The 18,808-nt window shown below is 44.9% G+C and overlaps 1 protein-coding gene and 1 long non-coding RNA gene across 10 annotated transcripts in view; one reads left to right on the forward strand and one right to left on the reverse strand.

Moving 5' to 3' along the window:
* Positions 1-18,808, forward strand: part of SLC35D2 (solute carrier family 35 member D2) — an 86,465-nt gene that overhangs the window by 25,356 nt on the left and 42,301 nt on the right. For 5 of the 9 annotated variants that reach the window (XM_054254026.2, XM_002742755.7, XM_008993814.5 and 2 more), the window contains 3 exons: positions 1,319-1,386; positions 9,195-9,266; positions 10,456-10,524. In XM_054254026.2, the coding sequence (XP_054110001.1) occupies positions 1,319-1,386; positions 9,195-9,266; positions 10,456-10,524 (209 nt within the window). The remainder of the gene's footprint in view (positions 1-1,318; positions 1,387-9,194; positions 9,267-10,455; positions 10,525-18,808) is intronic. The other 4 variants (XM_078365782.1, XM_078365783.1, XM_008993813.5 and 1 more) reach the window with 3 other exon arrangements.
* Positions 9,240-14,670, reverse strand: LOC118153757 (uncharacterized). Its single transcript, XR_013532529.1, has 3 exons — positions 11,147-14,670; positions 10,158-10,230; positions 9,240-9,348 (listed from the first exon to the last, which is right to left on the reverse strand). It is a non-coding gene; the product is annotated as an uncharacterized LOC118153757 (long non-coding RNA).

Genomic DNA, 18,808 nt, shown 5'->3' on the forward strand with positions numbered 1-18,808 from the left:
TTTTTTTTTTTTTTTTCTTTTGTAGAGACAGGGTCTCACTATGTTACCAGGGCTGGCCTTGAACTCCTGGGCTTAAGCTATCTTCCTGCCTGGGCCTCCCAAAGTGTTACGATTACAGGTATCAGCCACTGTATCTGCCCTCTGCTCTTTGTATAGGGACACCAGTCCTGTTGGGCTAGAGCTCTGTCACTATGCCCTCATGTAACCTGAATTACCTTGGTTGAGACCTCATCTCCAAATACAGTCAAATTTGGGGATTAGGCTTCAGCATATGAATTTGGGGAAAGACAAGATTCAGTCCATAACAATGCATATGAGTGAGGAATGTGTCCATTAGGGAGTGGAACTACTGGCCCCTGGGGTGTGCGTATCTTCAGCTTCAATATGTGATGCTGAACTGTTCTTCATGGTGGCTGCACCAATTCACGTTCTGGCAAGCATGCATGAAAGTCCCTGTTGTTCCTATTCCTGGTATGCGAGTAATTTTAAATGTTGCTAATCTGGGCCGGGTGCGGTGGCTCACACCTGTAATCTTAGCACTTTGGGAGACTGAGGCGGGCAAATCACGCGAGGCTAGGAGTTCAAGACCACCCTGGCCAACATGGCAAAACCGTCTCTACTAAAAATACAAAAAATTAGCCGGGTCTGATGGCAGGTGCCAGTAATCCCAGTTACTCTGGAGACCGAGGCAGGAGAACTGCTTGAACCTGGGAGGTGGAGGTTTCAGTGAGTCAAGATCACATTATTGCACTCCAGCCTGGGCAACCAGAGGGAAACTCTGTCTCAAATAAATAAATAAATAAATACAATTTGCTAATCTGGTGAGTGTGTCGTGACATCTTATAGGCTTTAATTTGTATTTCCCTGATGACTAGTGAGGAGGAGCACCTTTTCTTTCTTTTTTTTGTTTGAGATGAAAAATACAACAAATCTTGATCTGTTGCCCAAGCTGGACTGCAGTACAATCTCAGCTCACTGCAACCTCTGCTTCCTGGGTTCAAGTGATTCTCCTGCCTCAGCCTCCTGAGTAGCTGGGACTGCAGACATGTGCCAACATGCCCAGCTAATTGTTGTATTTTTAGTAGAGATGAGGTTTCGCTATGTTGGCCAGGCTGGTCTTGAACTCCTGACCTTGTGATCTGCCTGCTTCGGCCTCCCAAAGTGCTGGGATGCCACCATGGCCTGCCAGAATTATTTTTTAATGCCTTTTTGAATATCCTCTCTGGTGAAGTATCTGTTACCATTTTTGTATGTGTAGGAAAATGCCTGTTGGAGTTCTAACAAAATATTCATTCATTTTTTTTTTTTTTAATTGAAGCTATTTCCTCTGCCTCTCCTCTACGTTGGGAACCACATAAGTGGATTATCAAGCACAAGTAAATTAAGGTAGAGTGCGGGATTATGGCTGTGCTGCCAGTGGTACAAAGACCAAGTTTGATTTTGCCATTGATACTGCTTGCACTATATATAGAAGACAATAATGTTTAGTAATTTAAGAAAGCAAGGTGGAGTTTTGAGTTTAATTTGTTGATGATTTTAGGAATGTTAAAAAGCTTATGTTTTGTATTATATTCAGGCCTGAACATAGTACATGAGAGCTGTAACATTAAGGTAGAGAAAGTCTGATTTATTCAGTAGGGTTGTTGGTGTGAATGTGGTTTTGTGTGACTTTCGGTTTCATCAGTTTTCTAAGAGCAGGAACATCCCCTCAGGCTTGGTATAGACCAGGTTTGGTGCAGGGAAAAATAAATGGCAGACATTTTCAAGTGTGCTATGTAATTCTGAAATTTGCATCTACATTTATTTCCATTTTTTTTTTCTTTTTTTGTGAGACAGAGTCTCACTCTGTAGCCCAAGTTAGAGTGAAGTGGTGCTATATCAACTCACTGCAACCTCTGCCTTCTGGTTTCAAGTGACTCTCCTGCCTCAGCTTCCCGAGTAGCTGGGATCACAGGTGCCTGCCATCATGCCCAGCTAATTTTTGTATTTTTAGTAGAGATGGGGTTTTACCATGTTGGCCAGGCTAGTCTTGAACTCCTGACCTCAGGTGATCTACCTGCCTTGGCCTCCCAAAGTGCTGGGATTACAGGTGTGAGTCACAGCGCCTGGCCTATTTCAGGATCTTTTGATTATGGGGTACATAATACCTTGTCCTTCTCGGAATGCTATTAAATGGATCAATTTCACTGCTAATGATTTTATAGGGTTGATCTCTTGTCCCTTCCTTACAAGGTTCACAATCACTATTACCCCTAATTGTTTTAGCAGCTGTTGATAATCATTGTCTAAACTTATTTAATTACAAATTGCAAAAAAATAGTTACCTTCTGCCTTTATTGTCTAAACATTTTCTTTTTCACTTTTGAGATGGAGTCTCACTCGGTCATCCAGGCTGGAGTGCAGTGGCACAATCTTGGTTCACTTCAACCTCTGCCTCCCAGGTTCAAGTGATTATCCTACCTCAGCCTCCCAAGTAGCTGGGTTCCGTGCCTGCCATCATGCCCAGCTAATTTTTGTACTTTTAGTAAAGACGGGGTTTTACTCATGTTGGCCACACTGGTCTGGAACTCCTGACCTCAAGTAATCTGCCGGTCTTGGCCTCCCAAAGTGCTGGGATTATAGCCACTGCGCCTGGCTTAGACTTTTTCAATAAGGACAAATTTTCATTACTTCATATAGGAAAAGCAGGATAAAAGCTTCCTTTATCAATGTTCAGACTAATAAGTTAGTGTCCTGACACCTTCGTTAGTGATCGGGGAGGGTTGTTTTTGTTTTTTCCTATCATGGATTTATGGTTTTTCATGTAGTTGTTACAAGTCCTTTTTTTTTTTTTTTTTGAGACGGAGTTTCGCTCTTGTTACCCAGGCTGGAGTGCAATGGCGCGATCTCGGCTCACCGCAAGCTCCGCCTCCTGGGTTCAGGCAATTCTCCTGCCTCAGCCTCATGAGCAGCTGGGATTACAGGCACGCACTACGGTGTCCAGCTAATTTTTTGTATTTTTAGTAGAGACGGGGTTTCACCATGTTGGCCAGGATAGTCTCGATCTCTTGACCTCGTGATCCACCTGCCTCGGCCTCCCAAAGTGCTGGGATTACAGGCTTGAGCCACCGCGCCCAGCCAAGTTTAAAATTTTTTTTGAGATGGAGTCTCGCTCTGTTGTACAGGCTGGAATGCAGTGGCGCCATCTCGGCTCACTGCAACCTCCACCTCCCGGGTTCAAGCAGTTCTGCCTCAGCCTCCTGAGTAGCTGGGGCTACAGACGTGTGCTACAACACCCAGCTAATGTTTGTATTTTTAGTAGACAGGATTTCACTGTGTTAGCCAGGATGGTCTCGATCTCCTGATCTCACGATCCATCCACCTTGGCCTCTCAACCAAAAGTGCTGGGATTTACAGGTGTGAGCCACCACACCTGGCCTTGAAGTTTTTAATTTTAATGAAATTCACAATCAATTTTTTTTTCTTTCATGAATTATGCTTCTGGTGTTGTATTTGAAACTCATCCTCAAACCAAGATCACCCAGATTTTCTATGCTATCTTCCATATGTTTTATAGTTTACATTTAATTCTCTTACAAATTTGCCTACTCTAGACATCTCATACAAGTGGATTTGTACAATAGTTTTGCCTTTTTTTGTATGATTTATTCACTTACATAATATTTTCATGGTTTATCCAGGTCATATTAGGTATCAGAATTTAATTCCTTTTTCAGGCTGATTTGTATTTCATTGCAGGTATATATATATTACATGTTGTTTATCCGTTTATAAAAATCCGTTTATTTATTTATTCTTTGAGACAGGATCTCGCTTCATTACACAGGCTGTAGTGCAGTAATGCTATCATAGCTTACTGCAGCCTCAACCTGCTGGGCTCAAGCCATTCTCCTCTCTCAGTCTCCTGAGTAGCTGGGGCTACAGATGTGTGCCACCATGCCTGGCTTTTTTTAATATTTTTGTAGAGACTAGATCTCACCATGTTGCCCAGGCTGGTCTTGAACTCCTGAGCTCAAGCAATCTGCCTGTCCCAGCCTCCCAAAGTGCTGGGATTACAGGAATGAGCCACTGTGCCTAGCCTATAAAAGTTTTTAAATGTTTATGAATTCCAGTTTTTCAATTTTTTATGTTTTGTTGCTTGTGCTTTTGATGTTTTATCTAGGGCTTTGCCTAACCTAAGGGTCATAAAGATTTACTCCTATACTTTCTTCTAAGAATTGTAGAGTTTTGGCTCCTCTATCCAGGTCTTTAATACATTTCAGTTAATTAAAAAATTATTTATTTTAAGGGATGGGGCCTTTCTATGTTGCTGTGTTACCCAGACTCAAATGCCATAGCTATTCACTGGTACAGTCGTGGCTCATTGTGCCCTCAAACTCCTGGGCTCAAATGATTCTCCACCTCAGCCTCCTGAGTACCTGGGACTACAGGCACATGCCACAGAACCCAGCTCATGGGTTAATTTTTTATATATGGTGTGAGATAGAAGTTCAGATTCATTTTTCGCATGTGATATCAGTTGTCACAGCACCATGTGTTAAAAAGACTGTTCTTTTTCCATTGGGTTGTCTTGGCAGCCTGGTTGAAAATCAACTGATCATAATTTTAAGAGTGTATTTCTTGGCCGGGCGCGGTGGCTCAAGCCTGTAATCCCAGCACTTTGGGAGGTCGAGGTGGGTGGATCACGAGGTCAAGAGATCGAGACCGTTCTTGGTCAACATGGTGAAACCCCGTCTCTACTAAAAATACAAAAAATTAGCTGGGCATGGTGGGGCATGCCTGTAATCCCAGCTACTCAGTAGGCTGAGGCAGGAGAATTGCCTGAACTCAGCAGGCGGAGGTTGCAGTGAGCCGAGATTGCGCCATTGCACTCCAGCCTGGGTAACAAGAGTGAAACTCCGTCTCAAAAAAAAAAAAAAAAAAAAGGGGTGTATTTCTTGACTCTCAATTCTGTTCTATTGATTGCATATCTATCTTTATTATTTTCTTGAGACAGGATCTTGATCTGTTACCCAGGCTGGAGTGTGGTAGCAGTCACCACTCACTACAGCCTTGACCTTCCAGGCTCACGCGATCCTCCCACCTCAGCCTCCCAAGTAGCTGAGACCACAGGTGCACACCACTACACCTGGCTAATCATTTTTTTTACTTTTTGTAGAGACAGTGTTTCACCATGTTGCCCAGGCTGGTCTTGAAGTCCTGGGCCCCAAGGATCTGCCTGCCTCAGCCTCCTAAACTGCTGGGATTATTGGCATGAGCCACCATGCCCAGCCATAAATATTTATATATCTTTAAACTGGTACTAGCTAGTTTTGATTGCTGTAACTTTGTATTAAATTTTGACATGGAAAATATGAGTGCACCAACTTTGTTCTTTTTCAAGATAGTTTTGATTTTTTGATTCCCTTGCATTTCCTTATTAATCTTAAAATTAGCTTGTTAATTTCTGCAAAAAAAAAAAAAATATATATATATAGATAGATAGATAGATAAAGCCAGCTAAGATTTGATAGGGATTGTGTTGAATCTGTGACTTAGTTTGTTAGTGTTGCTGTAAAGGACTACCTGAGGCTGGGTAATTTATCAAGAAAAAAAGGTTCCTGTGCTTCAGTTGTGCTGGCTGTGCAAGAAGCATGGCACCAGCATTTGCAACTGGTGAGGGCCTCAGGCTGCTTCCACTCCTGGGAGAAGGGGAAGGGAAGCCAGTGTGTGCAAAGATCCCGTGGCAAGGGGGTGGGGCTGCTATCAGGCTCCTCTATCAACTTTCATGAGAACTCTGGTTTGAGACAGGTGCTTCCTCTGTTGCCCAGGCCAGTCTCGATCATCTGGCTTCAAGCAGTTCTTCCACTTCAGCCTCTCAAAGTGCTGGGATTATAGGCATGAACCACCGTACTTGGCTTCTTTAATTTTTTTTTTTTTGAGATGGAGTTTCGCTCTTGTTACCCAGGCTGGAGTGCAATGGCTCGATCTCGGCTCACCGCAACCTCCGCTTCCTGGGTTCAGGCAATTCTCCTGCCTCAGCCTCCTGAGTAGCTGGGACTACAGGCATGTGCCACCACGCCCAGCTAATTTTTTTGTATTTTTAGTACAGACGGGTTTCACCATGTTGACCAGGATGGTCTCGATCACTTGACCTTGTGATCCACCCGCCTTGGCCTCCCAAAGTGCTGGAATTACAGGCTTGAGCCACCGCGCCTGGCCCAGCTTCTTTAATTTTTTTAAACAATGTTTTGTAGTTTTCCCCACACAAGTCTTACACTTCTTTTGGTTAAAATTGTTTCTAAGAATTGTATTCTTTTTGATGCTTTTGATGCTATTGTTGATGAAATTGTTTTGCTAACTTCCTTTTTTTTTTTTTTTGAGATGGAGTCTCTGTCACCCAGGTTGGAGTGCAGTGGTGTGATCACTTGGCTTACTGCAACCTCTACCTCCCAGGTTCAAGCAATTCTCCTACCTTAGCCGTCTGAGTAACTAGGATTACAGGCATGCATCACTAAGCCCAGCTAATCTTTTGTATTTTTCATATTGGTGGGGTTTCACCATGTTGGCTAGGCCGGTCTCAAACTCCTAACCTCAAGTCACGCTCGGCCTCCCAAAGGGTTGGGATTACAGGCATGAGCCACTGTGCCTGGCCTAATTTCATTTTGGATTACTCATTGCTAGTGTATATATAGAGTTGACTTTTGTATATTAGTTTTGTTTCCTGCACATATGCTTGATTCACTTATCATAGTTCTAATAATTTTTAAGTGGATCCCTTAGGATTTTCTGTATATAAGATGTTCTCTGAAAATACAGATAGCTTTAGTTCTTCCTTTCCAAATGAGATGTTTGTTTTATCTAATTGCACTATCAAAACCTCAAGTAGAGTGTTGAATAGATACAATGGTGAGAGTGAACATCCTAGTCTTGTTCCTGATCTTAGGGGGAAGACGTTTTAACCATTAAGTATACCTTATTTGCTTTTAAAAGGCATAATCTAAAATACTTTTTGGACTTAATTGAAAATATAGAAAGTTTTGTTGTTGTTGCAGCTTTAAAAAATGTAGGTCCAGGCAGTTTCATAAGACATCTTTAGGTGTGAATATAAAATTCCTGAACATTCTTTTTTAGCTGCTCTCTGGATGCAGTGTGGTTGATAATGTGAAGCTGGTGCTGGATCAGGTTGGCTGAGCTGCTGCTCTCCCCTGTGCTGCTGTTCCAGCTCTGACTTTCTTTCTCTAGCTCATTGGCCGCTCAGGGTCGCATCTGGAAGCAGGTGGAGATGGGCTATTTCAGCCCTGGCAGTCTGTTGACTATGCATTGAGCTGCATCCTGGAATCTCTGGGTGTTAGGAGTGGGTGAGAGGTTCATAAGAATATATTTTATATATTTATATATAGCCTCATTACATAAAATTTGGGAAAGAAAATCACCCATAATTCTACCCTTTAACACACAATTTTAAATACTCATTTTCAGCCTAGCGTGGTGGCTCACTCCTGTAATCCTAGCACTTTGGGTGGCCAAGACGGTGGATCACCTGAGATCAGGAGTTCAAGACCAGCCTGGCCAATGTGTCGAAACCCTGTCTCTACTAAAAATATAAAAATTAGCCGAGTGTGGTAGTGGGTGCCTGTAATTCCAGCTACTTGGGAAGCTGAGGCAGGAGAATCGCTTGAACCTGGGAGGTGGAGATTGCAGTGAGCTGAGATCATGCCACTGCACTGCACAGCCTGGGGGACAGAGTGAGACTTTATCTCTAAATAAATAAATAATCATTTGCAGCCTTTTTCCATATACAGAATGTATCTTGTAACAGTTGTAGACCCTACATGATTTTGTATCCATTTGTTTTATTTAATATTCATTTTCCAGTAGTATTTGTATTATAGAGTTATAATGTCATGTTCCCTCAAGTACGTATCCTAGTTTATTTAACCATTGTGATGCTGTCTGACATTTATGTTTTTCCCACAGACACTGCAGTGAACCCATTTATGCATGTGTGTTTTTTCTTTCTTTAGATTATTCCCTTAGAATAAGTTTCTCAACAGCCGGGCACGGTGGCTCAAGCCTGTAATCCCAGCACTTTGGGAGGCCGAGGTGGGTGGATCATGAGGTCAAGAGATCGAGACCATCCCGGTCAACATGGTGAAACCCTCTCTCTACTAAAAATACAAAAAATTAGCTGGGCGTGGTGGCGCGTGCCTGTAATCCCAGCTACTCAGGAGGCTGAGGCAGGAGAATTGCCTGAACCCAGGAGGCGGAGGTTGTCGTGAGCCGAGATCGCGCCATTGCACTCCAGCCTGGGTAACAAGAGCGAAACTCCGTCTCAAAAAAAAAAAGAGTAAGTTTCTCAACAAGAAGTAATTAGGTGCAAGGTCAGACCTTTTTTTTTGAGACAGAGTCTCGCTCTGTTGCCCAGGCTGGAGTGCAGTGGTGCGATCTTGGCTCACTGTAACCTCTGTCTCCCAGGTTCAAGCGATTCTCCTGCCTCAGCCTCCCAAGTAGCTGGGACTGCAAGTGCCCACCACCACACCCAGCTAGTTTTGGTACTTTTAGTACAGATGGGGTTTCACCATGTTGGCCACGGTGGTCTTGAACTCCTGACCTCAAATGATCCACCTGTCTTGGCCTCCCAAAGTGCTGGGATTATAGGAGAGAGCCACCACTCCCAGCTGGTCAGGACCATTTAACGATTGCTGATGCATACGCCTGACCTGATTTGTCAAACGATGTATCAGTTCACATTGTGAAGTAGTTTCAGCACAACCTTTAGGGTGGTTGGACAATATGGTGTCTTAAATTGCCAAGTGAAGACTGGGTGCGGTGGCTCACACCTGTAATCTCAGCACTTTGGGAAGCTGAGTCAGGTGGGTTACCTTTGGTCAGGAGTTTCAGACCAGCCTGGCAGGAGAATTGCTTAAACCCAGAAGGCAGAGGTTGCAATGAGCCAAGATTGCGCCACTGCACTGTAGGCTGGGCAAGAGTGAGACTCTGTCACCAAAAATAAAAAATAAATAAATTGCTAAGTGAAAGTGGTATGAAATTAATCTCCATGTATTTTTTTGTTATTCAATGTGATTTGTTGATGGTAAATGTGAAAATTAATTTGGAAAATTAATAAGCTTAATTAAAAATATATAGCATGTAAAAGAAAAAACCAATCAACCAACCCTGGAGTCTGACATACTTTGCTCTTTTCCTGGCAGCCTGCCGATGTTCACTGTGCTCAGGAAATTCACCATTCCACTTACCCTACTTCTGGAAACCATCGTTCTCGGGTGATTTTGTCTGTCCTCCATTCTTTCAGTGTGTCTCCCATCCACTGCATTTCTTTTGCCCAGCAAATTCTAGTGGCAGTTCCTAGTTGCAATAATTTGGGACAAATGGTTTATTCACTTAACAGTAGTTGCTGCTTCTGTGATTCCCTAAGAACTTAAGAGGGATTTTTTAAAAGTTGTAATTTTACCATAGACAAATAATACATGGTTATGGTAGAAAATCATAAGAAAGAAAGAAAAACACTCCAAAACAGACGTGAATATGTATCAGCACTTGTTTGGTATATAAACTGGCTCCTATTTCCTGAGCCAGATGGAATATATACCAATTTTGGAACGCCAAAGAAATTGTCCATGTGTACCTACAGGATAGGTGTACAGTTCTGTGTCAGTTTTGATGCAGTGATTATATCAGAAGAAATTAATTTTTATATTGTTGGTATAAAATTTGTCACAAGGATATTTAGTCTGATATCTAAAAAGGTGATTCTTGATTTTCCTGGAAGGATTATTAGAAATGAATTTTGGCCGAGTGCGGTGGCTCACGCCTGTAATCCTAGCACTTTGAGAGGCCAAGGCAGGTGGATCACAAGGTCAAGAGTTCCAGACCAGTCTGGCCAAGATGGTGAAACCCCATCTCTACTAAAAATGCAGAAATCAGCTGGGCATGGTGTCGGGTGCCTGTAATCCCAGCTACCGGGGATGCTGAGGCAGGGAAATGCTTGAACCCGGGAGGCGGAGTTTGCAGTGTGCCGAGATCGCACCACTGTACTTTAGCCTGGGCAACAGAGCGAGATTCCATCTCGAAAAAAAAAAAAAAAGAATTTTGGTTGGTGCTTTCAGTGTTTTAAGCCCTTGTGTTGAATTTTATCTTAATCTTTGAATACTCACCATCAGTCTGTACAAACTTGATCCACCAGCAGGACTGCTTCTGTATGTTGTCCCAATATCTCTCTAGTGAGAACTGAGAAATCAGCTTGTAATTAGATTAAGAAAACTGCTTAAGAAATAATGTAAAGTTAGTCTGACTTAGAAGCACCTTTAGTACTTTCTCTACATCAAGCACAGTCTACTAGATTTTAGCTATAAAGCTGTTTACATCTATTTTCAATTTGCTTAAAAAATACAATCATATGTCAATGTCCTCCTCTGTGCTCCCTTCCCTTTCTTATTTATGTATTTATTGCAGGAAACAGTATTCACTGAGCATCATCGTCAGTGTCTTTGCCATTGTCCTCGGGGCTTTCATAGCAGCTGGGTAAGACTTTGGACTGTTTCTGCTCAATAACTTCTTTGTGTCTTTGACAATAGGCCCAGCCCCATCCTCAGGTTTTCATTTTCCATCTGGCTGCAGTTGAATTGAGCAGCCAAGAGACAAATCTGTTGAAGTTAGTGGAATCCCCATGTGTTCCTGTGAAAGTCAAAGTGGGTCCCACATTGGCCAGGACAGTTCTGAGAATATATGAGGAGAGCATGGCAAGATGTTAATATTGCTTTTCTTCACAAAAAGCAGTGAACTGTCTAGGTTCTTACTGAATGCTTGTCTTCAATATAACAACTTTACTTGAGAAGTTCGTAGGCATTTGATTAACAATAACAGACTTACAAAGCCTTTGTGTGCTGATTTATTTTATTATTCCATGATAACTTTGCAGTGGCTATTTCTGATGGTAGAATGCTAAATATATTTGTATGTTTGGGATATGAGCCAACACTGGTGCACAACTACTACTTTAATAATTATTTTGTAAAAGGAATAATGAGGACTCCAAATCAGACAGGGGCTCAGATTCCTCTGTTATAGAATGGTGGATAGTGCATGTGAATAGTTACATTCCCTGGGTTCAACACTGAACTGGAGGCTGGGTGTGGTGGCTCACCGCTATAATCCCGGCACTTTAGAAGGTCTAGGTGGGAAGATCGCTTGAATCCAGGAGTTTGAGACCAGCCTGGACAACAGACCCTATCTCTACAAAAAAATAAAAATAAAGAAAATTAGCCTGGCATGGTGGTATGTGTCTGGAGTCTCAGCTACTCAGGAGGCTGAGGCAAGTTATCTTGGGCCCAGGAGTTGGAGGTTACAGTGAGCAGTGATTGCACCACTGCACTCTAGCCTGGGCAACAGAGTAAGATCCTGTCTCTAAGAAAAAAAAATCATGCTTATCGTCATTATAAATGTATTTAGACCATTGTGTAGACTAAGGTTTATTACTTCCATTTCATCTGTACCTTTCTGTTCCCTAGTCCTAGCTGTGGGCTGAGTTTCACCCCTTGAAAGCTGGCCCTGTAGTCTCAGCTTTCTGGTTCACACCACGGGTACAGTGCCAGCACACACTAGACAGCAGTGCTCAGAGCCTGGTCTAGTCATGATAAGCTTTTTTTGGAATGAAATTTTATGAATAAAGAAGTTTAAAAAAAGGGGCGAGTTCTGTGGAAGATGCTGTGGAAGCGAAGGGGGACAGCTTCCCCTCTACTCTCTGAAGATTTATTAAAAAAGGAACTGACAGCCTAGGCATGGTGGCTCACACCTATAATCCCAGCACTTTAGGAGGCTGAGGCCGGCAGATCATCTGAAGTCAGGAGTTCAAGACCAGCCTGGCCAACATGGTGAAACCCTGTTTCTATGAAAAATACAAAATTAGCTGGGCGTGGTGGCAGGTGCCTTTAATCCCAGCTACTCGGGAGGCTGAGGCAGGAGAATCACTTGAACCTGAGAGGTGGAGGTTGCAGTGAGCTGAGATCGTGCCACTGCACTACAGCCTGGGTGACAGAGCAAGACTCCATCTGAAAAAACAAAAACAAAAACAAAACCAATAAACAAAGGAACCGACGAAAGAGCAGCTTGAGAGGAGAAGGAGAAAAAGACACACACATTTTACCTTCCCATGCGTGAGTGGGGTGCAGGTGCTTCTGTGTCATTCTTCACAGGGGAGAGTGGGGAATGGACACAGTGCTTTTGAGAGATCAGAAATGGTGACTGGAAAGAATGAATGGACTTGGGAGACAGAAGTTGTAAAGGACTGATTCTCTTTGGAACTTGCACCTGAGAGGCAGACATTATATTTTTTAAGTCTGCCCAGATGTGGCTGCATTCCTCAGTCTTCTCTATACTAGATTTTGGAGAGGGGGATGGAAAGTGAGTGTGTTCTTGTGGGCAAGCCTAGGCTTTTAAGATAGAAAAGGGAGTATCCAAGAAAAGCCTCTTCAGTATCTGCTGTCCTTCAAGGGCCTTCCATGTGAAAGAAACTGCATGCCAGGGTACTGTATTTTGGGATATAATTACCTGGGCTCCTCCCACGGCACTCTGAGGTCTCCCCCCACACAGCCCCTCTCTTCTAGCTTCATTAGGGCTCACTTTAAAAAACCACTGACTTAGAGTCAAAGACGGTTTATAAAACTGCTGGTAAGTCTTTGGTGAGGAATGGCCCTTCAGTTACCATTTGTATGTAGGCAGGTTTGCAGAACCAGTGAGCAGAAATCCAGCCTGTGCTTCACATATGTAAGGACAGTCTACAAACGATCTGAAAGGGTAAATTGGGGTTCTAAAAGCATCTAACTTTCAACCAAGAGCCAGCCTGGAGTAGCCATGCTAAGACTGGCCCTTCCTCTGGCAGTCACAGAACAGATCCCTCCTGGTGGCTGCCATTCCCAGTGCCTGGGCACAGTGCTTAGCTACAGGCCAGCAGTGACCCCATCCTGCTCTCCTCTTACATTAATGCATCCAGGTGCAGTAGCAGATCAGACTGTGATCTGTGGGTGAGCAGGTGATGCTGCTATAACAAACAACCTCCACTTGGTGGTGGCTTCACTCACCGGATGTGTCCTGTCCACCCCACACATGCCATCCAACTCCAGGCAGTGCTGGTGTGAGGGCTCCGCTCCGAGTGGTTACTCAGGGATCCAGGCTGCCTCAGAGGGCACTTCCTTGGTTAAACAAGCAGGAAAAGGGAATGTGGCACTGGATCTATAAGCTTTTGCCCAGAAGTGACGTGTCACCTTCTCTTACGTTTTATTTAAAAGCAAGTCACATGGCCAGAAAAAGTTAAAATACAACATCTGGGCTGGGTGCAGTGGCTCATGCCTGTAATCCTGTTACAGGAGAGGGGTCCCAACCCAGACCCCAAGAGAGGGTTCTTGGATCTCACACAAGAAAGAATTCAGGGCGAGTATGCAGTGCAGAGTGAAAGCAAGTTTATTAAGAAGGTAAAGGAAGCCGCCAGGCACGGTGGCTCACACCTGTAATCCTAGCACTTTGGGAGGCCGAGGAGGGCAGATCACCTGAGGTTAGGAGTTAAAGACCAGCCTGGGTAACATGGCAAAACCCCGTCTCTACTAAGAGAACATAAATTAGGCAGAAGCCTGTAATCCCAGTTACTCAGGAGGCTGAGGCAGGAGAATTACTTGAACCCAGAAGGTGGAGGTTGAAGTGAGCCGAGATCGCGCCACTGTACTCCAGCCTGGGCGACAAAATCAAGACTCCATCTCAAAAAAAAAGAGTGTACGCCACAGACCCTCTGGACGCCGCCGATACCCACTGCACCGCGGATTTCCCCGTCGCTCGGATCGCGCCGCCGACGCCACTGACCCGCTGACCCACCCCCAACGAGCCTACCGCGCCACCACACTCCCGACGCGGCAACCGCGCTGCCAATGCCATCCGCACCTGGGACGCCGGCGAAGCGCCTCGGACGCCGCCGTCGCACCGCAGACCCTGCGGACGCCGTCAGCGCCTGGGACGCCATGGACGCCGTCAGCGCCTAGGCCGCCGCGAACCGCTGACTGTGCCGTGGATGCCCCCGACCAGCTTACCGTGTCGCCGACACTCCCGACGCGCAGCTGATGCCATCTGCGCCTGGGATGCCGCCGCCGTCGCGCCACAGATGCCCCTGACGCGCCGACCTCGCCGCCGACGCCCCCGACGTGCAGACGCCGCAGACCCTCTGGATGCAGCTGATGCCAACCGCACCGCGGACGCCCCCGACAGGCAGACTACGCCGCGGACGCCGCTGACGCCCCCTACGAGCCGACCGCGCCGCCGTTGCCACTGACGCTGTCAGCGCCTGGGACGCTGCCGACCCGCTGACCACGCCGCGAGCCTGCCGCGCCACCGACACTCCGGACGTGCCAACCGCGCCGCCAATGCCATCCGCGCCTTGGACACCGCACCGGAGACGCCGCTGATGGCGCCGACCACGCCGCGGAAGTCCCCGACATGCCGCAGACGCCGCCTATGCAGACGGCGCCGCGGACGTCCCCGCGGACGTCCCCAACACGTGGATGCCCCCGACCAGCTTACCGTGACGTCGACACTCCCGACGCCCCGCCGATGCCATCCGCACCTGGGACGAGGCCGCCGACACACCTCGGACGGTGCAGTCACGCCATGGACGCCACGGACGCCACTGACTCGCGGACCGCGCCTCCGACGCAGCTAACGCTCTCGATGTACCTACTGCACCGCCGATTCCATCTGCGCCTGGGACGCCGCCACCACGCCGCAGACGCCCCGAAGCAGAGCGCGCCTCGGATGCCCCAGACATGCCGACCGCGCCGCCAGCGCCACTGACGCTGTCAGCACCTGGGACGCCGCCGAACCGCTGACCTTGCCACTGATGTCCCCGACAAGCCTACCGCACCGCCTTTTCTTTTCTTTGTTGCCCAGGCTGGTCTTAGCTCCTGAGCGCAGGCAGCCCTTCCACTTCAGCCTCCAAAGTAGGATTATAGGCATAAGCCACTATACTTTTATACCAAATTAAACACTTAAATGAGCGAATTATATGGTAAGCGAATTAATTGAAATAAAACTTTTTTTTTAAAAGAAAACCTCAGAAGATCAAACTGCTTAGAAATAAGGTAACTACATCCCAGACAGAATTCCAGAATATTTATAGGAATACAAAAACGTCTAGGAGCCAGTAAGGTAAAAATCACAATATCTGGTACCCAATCAAAAACTACCAAGTATGCAAAGAAACAGTAAATTATGACCCATAATGAGAAAAATCAATCATTAGAAACAGACCCAGAAATGACATATTATAAAATTAGTAGGCAAGAACATTAAAACAGCTATTGTAACTGCACTGCATATTTTCTTTTTTTTTGAGACGGAGTTTCGCTCTTGTTATCCAGGCTGGAGTGCAATGGCGCGATCTCGGCTCACCACAATCTCCGCCTCCTGGGTTCAGGCAATTCTCCTGCCTCAGCCTCCCAGCACTGCATATTTTCAAGACGGCAAAGAAAGATTGAGCAGGTTAGGTAGAGGTGAAATAGAGAAATACCCAAATGAACCTCTAGAGATTAAAAACTACAATGAGTGAGATGAAAAATACTCTGGGTAAGACAAATATTACACTGTAGATGAAAAGATTAGTGAAGACATAAACATAAAAATAAAACACAGAGGTGGGGAAACAGAGTCAATGGGAAAACTTGCAGTCTAATACATCTAACTAGAGCCCCCAAAGGAGGAGGAGCTGGAAAAAAAATCTGAGATAATAATAACAGAGTTTTCTAAACTAGATGAAAATCAAGTCTGGGGAATACATTTTAAAAGAGATAAGATCCAGGATTTTGCCAGGAAGAAACCACATATAAACATATACACACACAAGAATGCTTTTTTTTTTTTTAAAGGGCAAAAGATACGTATATGCACATTTTATTTTTTTCTGAAAGAAATCATAAGAAAATTTAGGATACTTTTAGGAAGAGAGATTAGGGATATGAAAATTCAGCTTTTTTTCTTCTCCTTGATTTCTCCCAAGTAAATATAATCTCTTCTTTATTGAACTCCAAAGACTTCTTAGGTATTACTTTAATTTACCTTGTATGTCTCCATAATAGATGATAAACTCCTTAAAAGCAAAAAAAAAAAAAAGTAAAGGAATAAAAGAATGGCTACTCCATAGAGCTCCCTAAGGGCTGCTGGTTGCCCATTTTAATGGTTATTTCTTGATGATATGCTAAACAAGAGGTGGATTATTCATGCCTCCCTTTAGACCGTATTAGGTAACTACCTGACATTGCCATGGCATTTGTTAACTGTCAGGGTGCTGGTGGGAGTGTAGCAGTGAGGATGACCAGTGGTCACTCTTGTCGCCATTTTGGTTTTGTGGGTTTTTGGCCAGCTCCTTGACTGCAACCTGTTTCATCTGTAAGGTTGTTGTTGTATTTTTTTTTTTTAATCAGCAAGATCTTTATGGCCTGTATTTTGTGCCGACCTCCTATCTCATCCTGTGACTTAGAATTCCTTAACAATCTAGGAATGCAGCCCAGTAGGTTTCAGCCTCATTTTACCCAGCTCCCTGTAAGATGGAGTTGTTCTGGTTCACATGCCTCTGACAATTCAGCAGTTTGGGAGGCCCAAGGGACAAGATTGCTTGAGCCCAGGAGTTCAAGACCAGCCCTGGCAACATAGTGATCCCTGTCCCTACAAAAATAAATATAAAAAAATTAGCCGGACATGGTGGCACATGGCTGTAGTCCCAGCTACTCAGGAGACTAAGGTGGGATCGCTTGAACAACTGCAGGGGTTACATAAATCTTCTATAATTGATTAAACAAGTAAAATCTTCAGAAACGTCTGTGCTGTCACCACTAGCCTTAACAAACAGTGGGTAAGCCACCTCACAGTGGTCCCAGCTTCTGGGAGTGGGAACAGCGCTGCTGGGAACTTCTGGTCCCCTGATGAGGAGTTCCCCTGCAGCTCTCTGAGGAGGTGGGTGGCAACTCCCTCATCCCCTATCCACTCACTCAGCTCTGCCATCTCTGGGGGAGGCAAACTCTGCTCTTCTTCTCGCTGAATCACATGTGGGTAGGTAAGAGATTTGGAAGACTTATTTTGGAGAAAATCCTTTTTTTTAAAAAACTGACTGAGAGAGAATTCTGACTTATAATGACCTAAAATTAATCCCTTTTCACAAATATGTTTGTAGATAATGTGTGGAGGCCTGAAGCCAACATCTAGTTTAATTTGCATTCAGATTTTGGTACAATTTTTGCTCTCTGTTTCATTCTCTTTGGTTAGAGATAATCTTATTTTGACATTGAATAAGATTCAGGATATGCCACTGCAGAATATGCCACTACGGGATCAGGATTCTTTTTTTTTTTTTTGAGACGGAGTTTTGCTGTTGTTACCCTGACTGGAGTGCAATGGCATGATCTCGGCTCACCGCAACCTCCGCCTTCTGGGTTCAAGCAATTCTCCTGCCTCAGCCTCCCGAGTAGCTGGGACTACAGGCGCGCACCGGGATTTCACCTTGTTGACCAGGATGGTCTCGATCTTTTGACCTTGTGATCCACCCGCCTTGGCCTCCCAAAGTGCTGAGCCACTGCACCCAGCCGGGATCAGGATTCTTTTGAGCTGAGGACAATTAAGAATCAACAGATACAGGAAGTTTGCTGCCTTCTCCTTTCTGCCTAAAAAACCATTTAATTGATAATTGTATCAATTTCCCATTGTGATGGGGACCCTTCTCCCATCTCAGGAAGAGGAGAGCAATTCTATCAAGGAATGGAGGGTCAGCCCTGACATGTGTCTGCATAAAAAACCCTTAAATAACCCTTATCATTCATCATTTCCACCGTAGGTTTCCTAGTTACTTTTTAATCATTACACAATGTATTTGTTGTCTCTTGAAGCCCAAATCCTCTTTCCTTTGTTAAAACATAAGTCCCCAAGTCTAACTGTTTGAGTTTCACTTCTTTTCAGTGAACTCCAGGGAACATATTAATAAGATTTGTATTCCCTTTCTCCTGTTAATCTGTCTTTTGTCAGTTAAATTAGCGGGCAGGCAGGCACTGAACCTAAGATGGTACAGGAAAAGGCTTTCCTCCCTGGCAATGTGTATTTCTGAATTATGACCTGGGTCTAGCACTGTTTGCAAGGACCAAGTGCAGGTGGGCGAGCCACGGTGTGGCTCAACTCTTATGTTTCCCTCCTTCCTGTCAAAGCTCCCCAGATGTTTTACACTGGTGCTATTTACAATGGAAATGGAAGAGAAGATATTTCAAAAGAATGAGAAGACAGGAGCCTTAGAGGGGTAACATAGAAGGATAGATACCTGCCTGGCCATTTTGGTGGACAGGGTGCGGTTTGGTCCAGATGGAGGTGTCACTGTCTCACACAACCCCTCCTACCCAGTCTCTGCCCAGCTGCCCCTCACTGGCTGCACCCTGGGGTTGGACCTGTTCACTACAATAAGCAAAGCCCCTGGGTGGGTTGGGGTGAATGACTCCGCTTCAGAAAGTCAGGGCTCACCGATTATTATACGGATTCATCAGCTAGCAAAAGAAAGGGGTTGCAGGTGAAGGAAGATCGTTAGTGTCCCTCTGGTTTTAAGCCATTCACGATGGAATTGAAGCCACCTGATGGCTGTTTTGGTTTTTGTCTGGAGGCAAAGCAGAGGAATTAACCATTTGCTACCACAAAGCGTGGAAAGTGTGCCACAGTAAGGCGGGCTTGATTAGCAAAAGATAGAACAGGCTGGCTTGGAGGCCAAATTGTGAGTTTTTGAATAATCATTCTCCTTTTGTGG

Source organism: Callithrix jacchus, chromosome 1, assembly GCF_049354715.1.
Source record: "Callithrix jacchus isolate 240 chromosome 1, calJac240_pri, whole genome shotgun sequence".
NCBI lineage: Eukaryota > Metazoa > Chordata > Mammalia > Primates > Cebidae > Callithrix > Callithrix jacchus.